The following is a 10,682-nucleotide window of genomic DNA, read 5'->3' as shown; positions in this document are numbered from 1 at the left end:
GTCCGCTAAAATCCCTACGCGCCCCGGCGGCCGGGCAAGGCTGTGTACATAAGGCCAAGTGTAAGTGCACGAATGCACTTAAGACAGAGTCAGGGCACGAGCTTCACAAGACAGGCCCCTCACGGGGGCGCCGGCCAGCCCCAGGAGCGGGCACGCCACAGCACGCACACTTGCCATTGTCCAGCCCGGGACTCCCATTGCATATTCACACGCCCCGTTGGGCAGGGCTCCTCTCGGCTGGGGGGCAGGGGGAGGATCAGGGAGGAGCCGTCGGGTGTCCCTGGGTGGGTGGGAGAAGGGCAGCATGTGAGAGGCAGGTGTGGACTGACACCGGGCGTGAGAGACGTGAGCGGCCTCCAGGTGTACAGCATGAGATGTGTGTGTCGGGGGATGTGTGTGACAGAGCACACGGGACATGCGTGGGCACATGCCCCTGTGGTGGTTGTGTGCCTGAATCCAGGGGCTGCCCCCTGTTCAGCTGTGGCCCTCAGTCCTGCAGGCTTGGAGCCGGGCCCCTCGGATGTGCCCCTACCCAGCAGGCACAGAAGTGTTTGCATAAGGTCCAGCTCAGGCAGGAGCTCTGGGGCCACGTCCCGAGCCCATCGTGTGCATGCGTGCCCGTGTGTGCGCGGCCCCCTGGCTGGGGCAGGAGGAGAGGTAGCATCACACACACACACACACACACACAGATGGGCTGGGCCCAGCCCGGGCTCCAGGCAACGTCCACCCTGGGCCCCGGGGGCCAGGGCAGAGTCGGAGCAGGTGGCAGTGCCAGCCTGGCCAGGCAGGCCATGGAGGGGAGGGAGTGCGGGCAGGGTCTGAAGGGCCAGTGTCAGGGGACAGCCTCCGCCAGGAGGGGGCCTGTCCACGCAGCTCACCCCGCTGTGGGGGGAGGGCCCTGTCTGGCTGCTGCCTGTCCCTGGCGGGTACCAAAGCTGGTGAGAGTGTAGGCGTTGTGGGCCTGGCCGGCCTCAGCACTCGGCCTCTGACACTGTGAAGAGGCCTGCGTCCGGCTGGCCCAGTCCGGCCACTGCTGCAGCCAGCTGGCTGAGGTTGCCGTTGGGGAAGTGCCGTGCCTCCCACAGGTTGAGGATCATGGCTGTGGGGCTGGGCTTGGAGGCAAAGAAGCTGAGATGGCTGTGGAAGGGAGGGGAGACCGTCAGGGGCCTGGCTTCACCCAGCTGCCGCCTCCTCCCTCCCAGACCACCCAAGGGCAGGGCCTCCCCTCAGCCAAGTGCACTGGATGCCCCAGCTGCTGGTGGCTGGGGCACAGGCTCCACGGTGCACCCTGTCCACACGCCCCGCCACATCCTACCTCCCCAGGCTGGACTGCAGGTAGATTTAGCCCCTCCCTGCCCATCACCCACCCACCTGTCCAGGTGGAGTTTCTGGGCCAGAGTCCGCCAGTCAGCACCCCGGCTACAGGGTGGGTCCAGGCTGGTAATGATCTTCTGCCGAATGAGGAAGGGGATCTTGAAGGCACTGGGGCCCACTAGGGCTGGGACCCCCCCTTCACTCTCCAGGGCCAGCAGCTCAGCAAATCTTGTGTCCTGGGGGCAGGGAACGGTGGAGGTACCTGTTAGAACTTTCCCAGCCCAGGCCCACTGCCACCTCCTGTGGGGGAGTACTCAAAAACCACCCCAGGGCATGGGGACAGCATGGGCACTGGTGCTTCCTGGGCAGCCCCAGTGCCAGGGCCCTGCCCGCCGGAGCGCAGGAGTGCAGCCACCTGCCTCACAGACACACAGCCCACGAGCAGAGGAGCCTTCTGACGACATTCTCCTTCTCCTCCCATCACTCCTCCCTAGGTCACCTCTGCCCGCCTCTGCTGACTGGCAGAACTCTGCTGACTACTGAGAACTCACTGCTCTCTTCCCCCTGCCTCTGTCCTCCACACTCAGTTCCCTTATTGCCGCCTGCCTAATTCTTGCTTATCCTTCCAGGCCCAGTACAAGTCCCTCCTCAGGGATGCCGTCTAGGGCCCCCAGGCCAGCTCCATCTCCTCTCCCCTTCCTGCTGCTCCCACACCCTCCACAAGCCCCTCCCCAAGTCCCACAGCATCTCTCTGCATCTGCCTACACGTGCATCTGCGCCTCCCTCCCCAGGAGACGAAGGAAGCTGCCAAGAGGCTTTGAGGAGGTGGGTTTGGAGGCAGGATAGGCCCCGCGGGGAAGCACGTCATAGCGGTGCTGACACGCCCTCCTGCCCACCTTGGTGATGTTGAAGTTGACGTTGAAGCTCTGCCCGTCGCCCTCCACCTGCCATACCCACACCTTGCAGGCCAGGTCGCTGGTGCTGGGGCTGATGCGCTCCAAGGTGAAGGTGCAGTGCAGGTACTGCTGCGTGCCGTTCCAGATGTGGTAAAAGGGGACCTCCTGGGGAGGGAGGGGTGCAGAGATGCGGCGTTAGGCAGGCCCGTGTCAGCTGTGCCCGGCTCCAGGCACCCTGAGTGCCCTCACCTGGTAGCTGACGAGGAGCTTGCTCTTCCACAGGGAGCTGGGCACGTCGTGGATGGACAGGCGCAGGTTGTGGTAACTGTCCTTGAAGTGCAGGATGCGAGGCTCCTGGATCAGCTGTCCGCCCAGCTGCTTCTCCAGCTGCACCACCTCCTGCAGGGCCCCAGCGTCAGCCAAGCCTGGGGGCCAGGAGGGTCCCGCCCTCCCGCCCCCCTCCCGGGGCCAGGGCGGTCGTCGCTCGCGGGCGGCCTCCCCGGGTACCTTGAGTGCGTCATGGGTGTCGTGCAGGCAGTAGACCCGGATGTTGTACTCGAGGGAGGTGCAGGCCACGGGGGCAAACAGAAGCAGCTTGAGGCGCTTGGCCGCGGCCACACTGAGGGCCTCTCCCACCAGGGCGAAGCGGCCCAGCTGCTCGGTGAAGACGTAGCAGGCGCCGGCCTCCAGCTGGCAGTAGTAGAGGTGGGAGGGCGCCTCCTCGCCCAGGTGCAGCACGTCCTGCGGGCAGGGCCTAATGGGTCAGCTTGCAGCCAGTCGTGGGGGGCGTGGCTCAAGGGCCAGGCAGGAAGCCAGACTCCTCTCCGAGCCCCTGGCTGGGGTGGGGAGGCTTGGGGCTCACCTCCCAGCTGCCCTCGCAGGACTGCTTTTTGAGGCGTAGGCTCCAGCTCTCGGGACTGGGCTCCCCGCAGTGGTCCATGGCGAGGATGACAGGCCGGGTGAGCAGGACTCCAGGGGGCCCGCAGCTAACGATGGGACTCAGCAGGGTCTGACAGCCGGCTAGGGGCAACCTCAAGTGGGGAAATATGGGTGGGGAGGGAAAGGCGTCAGTGGGCCATCCTGGGAACCGGCTCCGGGCAGGGCAGCAGACCCTGGGGTTGGGGGCTGCAGAGCTGGGTGCAGCTTAGGAGCGGCTCTTCCCCCGCCCTCCCTTGGGCCAGGCCAGACCAGGCCTGACAGTGGGTGGGCAGGGGCGTCATGGTGACAGCAGGCAGGAGCAGAACCCGCCCAGTCCCAGCAGCAGGGCCCACGCCCACACCTCACGTCCTCTGGCTTGTGCAGCGTGAGGTAGACCTCGTAGATCTTCCCTCGGGGTATGGCGTCTGGGGGGATGAGGAGGCTGATGCCTGCGACAGAGCAGGAGCGGGGCTGGGGCTTACCACAGCTGCAAAGACACCCAGCACCCCACCCCACCAGCCCCTTCCTGAGCCTCCCTCTGAGGACTGACTGATGCCAGCCTGGCCTGGGAGCAGAGGTGCCACCGGGAGTGCCAGGCTGGCCAACCACCCACATGGGCATGAAGCTGACTCAGGGTGACCCCAGGAGTGACTGAAGGAGCTCAGGTGAGAGATGCATGTCTAGTTAGCCTGGGCACAGAAAACTCTGGAACCTCCCGGTATGCGGTATGCTGTACTTACCTCCTCTGTCACCCACTTAAAACCTTCCCTGCCTCCAGGATAAAGTACGGCCCCTTGGCCTGACATTTAAGGCCCCTGGCCTCTGGGTCTAACCTGTGAGGCAGACTTGCTGTTCTGAGTGCCCCACCCTCCTGGCCTGCTCGAGCTCCCCTCCTCAGCTTGGCCACCTCTGGGTGGGCCCCTCCCTTCTGGTGACTTTGCTCCCGGCTGGGCAGTGGCCCTCTGCAGGTGGGGCTGGGGCCGTTAACGACCTTGCCCACTTTAAGGCGACCTTGCCCTCTCTGGTCTGGGTGCCCCTGCACACACGACCTCCTGTCTGATTGATTCACCTTTTGCCCCAGTGTCTTTCAGGCGCAGAATCAGAAAGTGTCTGCTGAGGGAGGGGTGGCTGCCGGGAAGAGGCGGAGGTGGGACACAGTGAGGCCGGGGGCTGGGGAGTTACTCTGGGGATGGCAAGAAGAGGCCCTGCCCTACCTCCTGTGCTTTTAGGGCAGGGAGCCCCTACAACAGGAGGGGGCTCCGAGGCTCGCGATGGGGAGAGGCAAAGACATTCTATGGCTATCCCAGCAAGTCTGAAAACATACTCATGCTCTCCAGAGTGGGCAACTCTGAGGTGGGGTGCAGTTCCTGGCGACTGCAGCCCGGGAGAGAGAGGGAAGCCGGTGGTGGTGTGTTTGCAGCTGCTGCTCCCTTCGCTAGCCTGCGCTGCCTCCTGGTACTGGCTGTCAGTGCTGGTGACAGTCCCGGAGATGCACGCATGAGTGCTCTCTGGCAGAGGTGCACTCACTCGAATACTCATTCAGGCAATGCTAATGCTGAATACTCAGGTGAGGGAAAACCACGAGCCCTGCTCTCACGAAGCACTCAGCCCCACGGGGAGGCAGACAAGTGGACGGCAGCAAAGGATGCTGGGCGCCGGGGGAGAGCTGGGAGGAGCGGCAGCCCACCGGCCACCCGCCCTGCCGAGGCAGTGAAGGGCAACTGGCCACCGAGGACCCACTGTGCACCTGCCCTTTCTAAGAGCTTGCCACGCACCATCTCACCTCATCTTCCTAGCAGCTCCGCCAAGGGGATGTGAGGCACAGAGAGGGAGAGCTGCCAGACCCGACGGAGAAGCAGCAGCTAAGGTGGACGGGGGCAGAGAGACCGTGTGTGCAAAGGGCAGCACAGTGTATCTGGGGTGACAGGAGCCCACTGTGGTTGCCACATGCAGGAGAAGTGTGCATGGGAGGGGAGGCCACTATAGCTGGCCAGCAGGGGAGGAGTCTTTGTGACTCTGCCACGTGGGCTTTGAAGGGGGAAGCAGAAGCCCCAGAAAGGGACATGATCAAGTCTGGCTTCAGTGAGTGAATTCTTGGGGCCACGAACCAGAGGAGAGGTAGGTGTGGTGGCCTGGGCCGGGAGAGGTGGTGGGAAAGGCAAGAAGCAGGAGGATGCAGGAACATTTGAGGAGAAAGAATGATGGGATTGGTGTCTAAATGAAGCTGGCGTGGAGGTGAGGGGGCTAAGTGAAGAAGAGCAGGAGGTCAAGGTGACCCCCAGTTTCTGATCTGAGCAACTCAACTCTGCTGTCCCTAAGTTAGGGCGAGCTGGGAAGCGGGAGGTTCTGGGGGAGGGTGGGAGACAGTGTTGTTTTAGGCACGAGGGATCTGAGGTGCTGTGAGACATCCCAGGAGGCAGCTGGGTGTATAATTCTGTCATCCAGGAGAACTGCAGCTGGGGATGGAGGTGTGGGAGTGATCCGCACAGACATGGCGATTAAAGCCACAGAGTGGGCGAGATCGCCTGGGGAGAGGGCGCTGGGAGGGAGCTCTGAGGGATCCCTACATTTAGGGAGCAGGCACCAAGGGCAGCTGGAAAAGGACAAGAAAGTCAGGGCCATGTGGGGTCATCTAAGTAAAGGGAATCGAGGATTTCAAGGCAGGAATAGGCAGCCACAGGAGTTTGTGGCTGTTTCTCAAAAGACGACCGTGGAAAGATCTATGGATTCTCTGTGAAGGTATCTCTGAGATCCTGTCCCAGGGGTTTCTGGAAGTGTTAGGTAGAAGAACCCCTGTTTAGGCATTTTTTCCCTCTGCTATTTCTCCTCTAGCTCCCCAGCTCCTTGGGGCCCAGGGCCCTGCACAGAGCCCGGCACACACAGGCTGACTGGCTGTGTAAGTGAATGGACAGTAGTTCTGTGCCTTTGGGCAGCAGAAAGAAGACAGCTCCAGCCATGGCCTCAGTGCCGCCCCATTGCCAGCCACAACTGAATTCTCCCCAGAACTCTATCCCTTTTCCCTGCTGGGCTGGTTTTCGCCTTTGGAGTGAGGCTCAGAGGCACAGAAGGAACATCGGTCTGTCCTGTCCTCCTCCAGGAGGGACACAGGCGGGTCTTGCCTCTTAGAGCACCCCAAGCATGCTGGGGTCCTTCCCACCTGTATTAGGGATCATCAGCCGGCCCCCGAGGAAGTTGAAGGTCCCATAGGCCATGTTGCTGGTGCCACGGGGCAGGGAACGGAAGTAGTTCTGGGTGGAGAGGCGGGAGACGAAGTCCTCGGCCTCGGAGGTGGGGGAGCTGTGGTGCAGCGTGTGGCGGCCACCACCCAGAGGGCTGAGCAGGTGCCCGTTGGTAAGCTGGAACTTGGGGCTGGGCCCGTCCTGCCGGGGACACAGACTGCCCTGGTAGGTGGTGGTGGTGGTGCTGAGGTCTGGCTGGATGGTGAGCAGATGAGGATTATCTGCAAGGATCGAGACATACTCAGAGAGTGACACTGGGGTCAGCCCTGTCTGGGCAGCCCTTGGGTTGGGGGCCCGGCCTGAGTACTGGCGACAGGAGCATCCTACCTGCTTTGCTGGGCTTGATGCTGACGGGCTGGAAGCCTGAGGTGAGGATGGATGAGTCAGCCACGTCCGAGTCCAGTCCCTCCTTCTTGCGGCAGTACACCAGGATGAGGACGAGCAGCAGCAGCAGGAGGCACACGGCCACGGCTATGAGGCCCACGTAGAGGGCCACGTCCTCTGGGCCAGAAGCAGCTGCAGGAGAGAGCGCGGCCTTGGGAGGGGCAGGGGGCTGGGAAGGAGAGGTCAGCGGTCTACACCCCAGGAGGATGAGGCCTCTACTCTTTGGGCGTCAGCACCAGCTGGGCAGGGGATGCTGGCAGGAGGGAGCATGGAGTCGGCATGTGTGTATCCCAGCCTTGCAATCTGCCACCACCTTGCTGTGTCACTGAGCAGACTGCATCCCTTAGGGGCTCAGTTCAGGTTGAAGTTGCTGCTGACGAAGAGTGGAGGAGAGGAAGAGCGCCTCCTCGGGTGCCCTGGTGCCGGGCTGCTAGGCTAAGGCTGCTCTTCTGGGGCAGCTGGGGCTGAGGGTGAGCTCCTAGGCTCCCCAGAGTGGAGGACCTGCTTCCTGGGAGAGTGGTCTGCCAGTCTGGTTCCTGGCGAGTCCCTGGGCCAGGAGCAGGGGTCTTAGGGCTCTTCCCCTTGTCTGCCTCCCCCAGGCCTGGGGCAGAGCTGGGGAGAGAGTGATTGACTGCCTGGAGGAAGCTATATTGATTTTAGAAGGGCTTTGCATAATGGAAGAAATGTCCATCAGAAAGGAATTGACACAGATAATTAGGTTTTTAATTGAAAGAATGGGGGAGGGTGTGTTCTAGAGAAAAAAGTCCAACAGAGATCTTTAATTGTTAGTTATGGCCTTATAATTAACAGGCCTCACAAGCCCGGTGTCCCCACAGGACTCGTGTGTGCACTTGGGGGACAGGGCAAAGGTAAAACTGCAGGAGAGGACGGGGAGGGGTTTGCGAGCTGATCCCGGGGTGGCTAGGCGTGCACAGTAAACCTCCAAATGAATGTATGTCTCAGGGCAGGTGGGCACATGTTGGGTATGTTAGGGATGGGGGGCCCCTGAGGGTCCTGAGCGTTGAAGAGGGGGTTGCACCCCCTTCCTGGGGCAGGGCAGGGCCAATCCTGGCAAACTCGAGAGGACTCCAGGCTGGAGAGGACTCACTGTGCACGCAGAGGTCGTTGGTACAGTTGCGGGTGTCCAGGTCGGCACCATGGCACTCCTCGCCTCCATTGCGGGGCGCAGGGTCAGAGCACTCGCGGCTCCGCCAGTGGGTGCAGTCGAGCCCGCAGGCCGACCACTTGCTCCACGGGCTCCAGCTGCCGTCCACTAGACGCAGGGCAGACACGGACAGAGAAGACACGGCGTGGTCAGCCCGGGGAGCCAGCCCAGGCCATTCTGCCGCTGCAGCCCTGCCGGGCATCCGGACCTGGTGCAATGCCAGGGCCAGGGCCAGGCCTGCCAGTCTGCAAGCCCTCTGCTGTCCAGCTGGCCTGGATGACGCATGCTAATGACAGGAGGCACGATGACGCTGGGCCTGCTTGGCTCTACCCACACAGGGGGCCGTCCAGGCCCTGGGGCAGTGAGGGCACTTGGTCGCACGATGACCCTCTGATCCCAGGCACAGGTGGTTCTGCAGCCTTAGGCCGGGCCTGACCCACATTGACTGCACCCGTCCTGACTGCACCTCAGACCCTGTGACTCAGCCCCTCGGCCAAGGCCGAGCCTGGACACAGACCGAGCCCTGCCTCCGATCACACTGAACCCCTTCCTGGCCTCCGACTGAGCCTGGCCCTGCACGTGGGCGGGTGGGATGGAGCCATGGGGAGCAGGCTGGTGGGCACGGAGATGGCGTGGTGAAGAGCGATGCGGGAGGCGGCGGCCGCTGGTACCTGGGCACAGGGTGGCGCAGGCTGTTTTCTGGACATTCTGCCCCTCACAGAAGGCGCCCCCGTTGAGAGGTGCCGGGTTGGTGCAGCTCCGGCTCCTTTTCTGCCAGCCGCGCCCACAGCTGGCGCTGCAGACGGACCACTCGGTCCACGTCGACCACCCACCGTTCACTGGCCGGACAGAGAAGGACTGGGGTCAGGGAGCGGGGGCTTCCTCGGACACACTGGCCCAGGAGCTGGGCAGGAGGGCAGAGGGGCTGTGAGCTGGAAACAGGCAGGCTGCAGCTGTGCTAAGAAAGTAGCCCTGGAGGGGAGGCCCTGCTTGTGCCCACGGCCCCCAGGACTTGGCTGCACCCGCTCCACAGCCCCGTCTCCCCGTGGGTGCTGCAGGTGCTCAGGGCAGCCAGCCCGAGCTGCAGCACCCACGCTCCTCCAGCCCAGACCCAGCCTTTCATGGGGTTGCTCCCGTACCCCCTCCCTCTCTGCTCCTGGGCGTGCCCGGGACACGCTACTTCCCACCCCACAGGGGACACAGGGGCATGGGCCGTCTGGTGCTTTCCTAGTCTCCCATCCTATCCATTCATCTCCTTCTGCACAATGCCCCCTGCCCACAAGTAAGCCAAGGGATGGTCCAGCCACAGATATCACCAGCCTGCCCCCCTCTTCCGCCCAGACATGCCCCTCGGCTCCCCGACAGCCACCGCAGCCCCCTCCCTGTCCTTCGTAGCCAGGCCACGGTCTGGTCTGCCTGGTCCTGGCTCCACAGGGAGCCAGCCACACGTGGCTCCCCTGAAGGCACCCCCAGTGCCTCGGCCGTGCCCGGAGCCCCCCCGCCCCGCCAGCGCTGGGGCCCACCGTAGACGATGACGGCCGCCGAGGCACTGCGGCGACGCGCTACAATGTTCTTGGCCACGCAGGTGTAGTTGGCCGTGTCGGCCAGGCGGGCCTGTCGCACCACCAGGCTGTGCTCCCTCGTGATGTACACGTTGGGGTCCAGGGATGGGTCCACCAGGTCCTCGTTCCTGAGCCACTCCACCTGGGGGAGGGAGCCATGCCACTGCACTGCCTGCCCGCACTGGCCCTGCCCGGAGCAAAAGTAGCCCCTGGAGGGGGTCGGCCTAGAGGGCTGGGCCGGCAGGACCGGGGACCTGGGAGCACTGCCCACCTGTGGAGTGGCACTGGAGCCCCTCTCACCTCGGCTGGGGGGATGCCCTCTGGTGGGCGGCAGGGGAGCACGATGCCCTGTTCCAGGGACACCTCCTTGGCCAGCGGCTCCTGCTCAAAATTCTTGCGTAAATCTGGGGGAAGAACAAGAGTGCTTGCCAGCCGGAGTACCTCATGTTAGGTCAGTCTGGCTGACCTTGTCCCCTGGTCCCCTGGGGCCCATGGTACATGGCAGGAGGAAGCACCAAGTGCCCAGAGGGGCATCGGGGTGGCTGGGCAGCGTCCATAGGCACTCCCTCTACCCATCAAGGCAGGACCTGAGGATTTCTGATGGGACCTCCTCCCCGGGTGACAGCCCAGCCCTGGACTCACAGGCAATGCGGATGTAGGCCTTCTGACTCTTGGTGGTGCCTGAGGAGCTCCACGCCACACACTGGCACCAGTACTCCTCCAGCCCAAACACCTTCTCCACCTGCTGCCTTGAGACATTGATGCGGACCTCCATGGCGGGCAGTCCTGAGGGCAGAGGGGTGGATAGCCAGGGCTGGGGTCATGCTTAGCACACAGAACCTCGCTGTCCAGTGCCCTTCGGGTTCCTGCACCACCCACAGCCACTCCCTCTGCTCAGCAGGGGAGCAGTCAGGCGCTAGGGGCAACCCTCCAGCCTGGAGGGAACCCGGAGGGGTTCCCATTGTATCTCCTGAAGGTCAGGAGTGGGTCCTTAGCACTTCCATTCATTATGCTTTGTTACCCAAGGCCTGCCTCCCTGGAGTCACCTACAGAAATGTCGATAAAGGGGCTTCCAGCTCTTTCAGAGACCAGGGCACAGAGGAGCTTCAAGCAAAAGGGCTGGCCTCTAAGGACCCCCATGCGGAAGGAGTGGGGCAGACAGGCCAGCCCTGGGGCCTCTGGGGGTAAAAAAGAGTGAGGCGGG

The 10,682-nt window shown here is 63.3% G+C and overlaps 1 protein-coding gene across 2 annotated transcripts in view; it reads right to left on the bottom strand.

Moving 5' to 3' along the window:
• Positions 1-6: 6 nt before the first annotated feature.
• The window catches only part of UNC5A (unc-5 netrin receptor A), a 59,415-nt gene continuing 48,739 nt past the window's right edge, over positions 7-10,682 (bottom strand). Inside the window, exons 3-16 of one of the 2 annotated variants that reach the window (XM_031437847.2) lie at positions 10,121-10,264; positions 9,779-9,882; positions 9,440-9,620; positions 8,588-8,755; positions 7,860-8,024; positions 6,695-6,883; positions 6,286-6,588; positions 3,490-3,577; positions 3,073-3,241; positions 2,718-2,951; positions 2,460-2,609; positions 2,211-2,375; positions 1,372-1,550; positions 7-1,137 (exon numbers count right to left, since the gene is read on the bottom strand). In XM_031437847.2, the coding sequence (XP_031293707.1) occupies positions 972-1,137; positions 1,372-1,550; positions 2,211-2,375; positions 2,460-2,609; positions 2,718-2,951; positions 3,073-3,241; positions 3,490-3,577; positions 6,286-6,588; positions 6,695-6,883; positions 7,860-8,024; positions 8,588-8,755; positions 9,440-9,620; positions 9,779-9,882; positions 10,121-10,264 (2,405 nt within the window). In that variant the 3' untranslated portion in view covers positions 7-971. The remainder of the gene's footprint in view (positions 1,138-1,371; positions 1,551-2,210; positions 2,376-2,459; positions 2,610-2,717; positions 2,952-3,072; positions 3,242-3,489; positions 3,578-6,285; positions 6,589-6,694; positions 6,884-7,859; positions 8,025-8,587; positions 8,756-9,439; positions 9,621-9,778; positions 9,883-10,120; positions 10,265-10,682) is intronic. The other variant, XM_031437848.2, reaches the window with a different exon arrangement.

Source organism: Camelus dromedarius, chromosome 27 (genome assembly GCF_036321535.1).
Source record: "Camelus dromedarius isolate mCamDro1 chromosome 27, mCamDro1.pat, whole genome shotgun sequence".
NCBI classification, from domain to species: domain Eukaryota; kingdom Metazoa; phylum Chordata; class Mammalia; order Artiodactyla; family Camelidae; genus Camelus; species Camelus dromedarius.
This window is presented reverse-complemented; position numbering and strand designations above follow the sequence as displayed.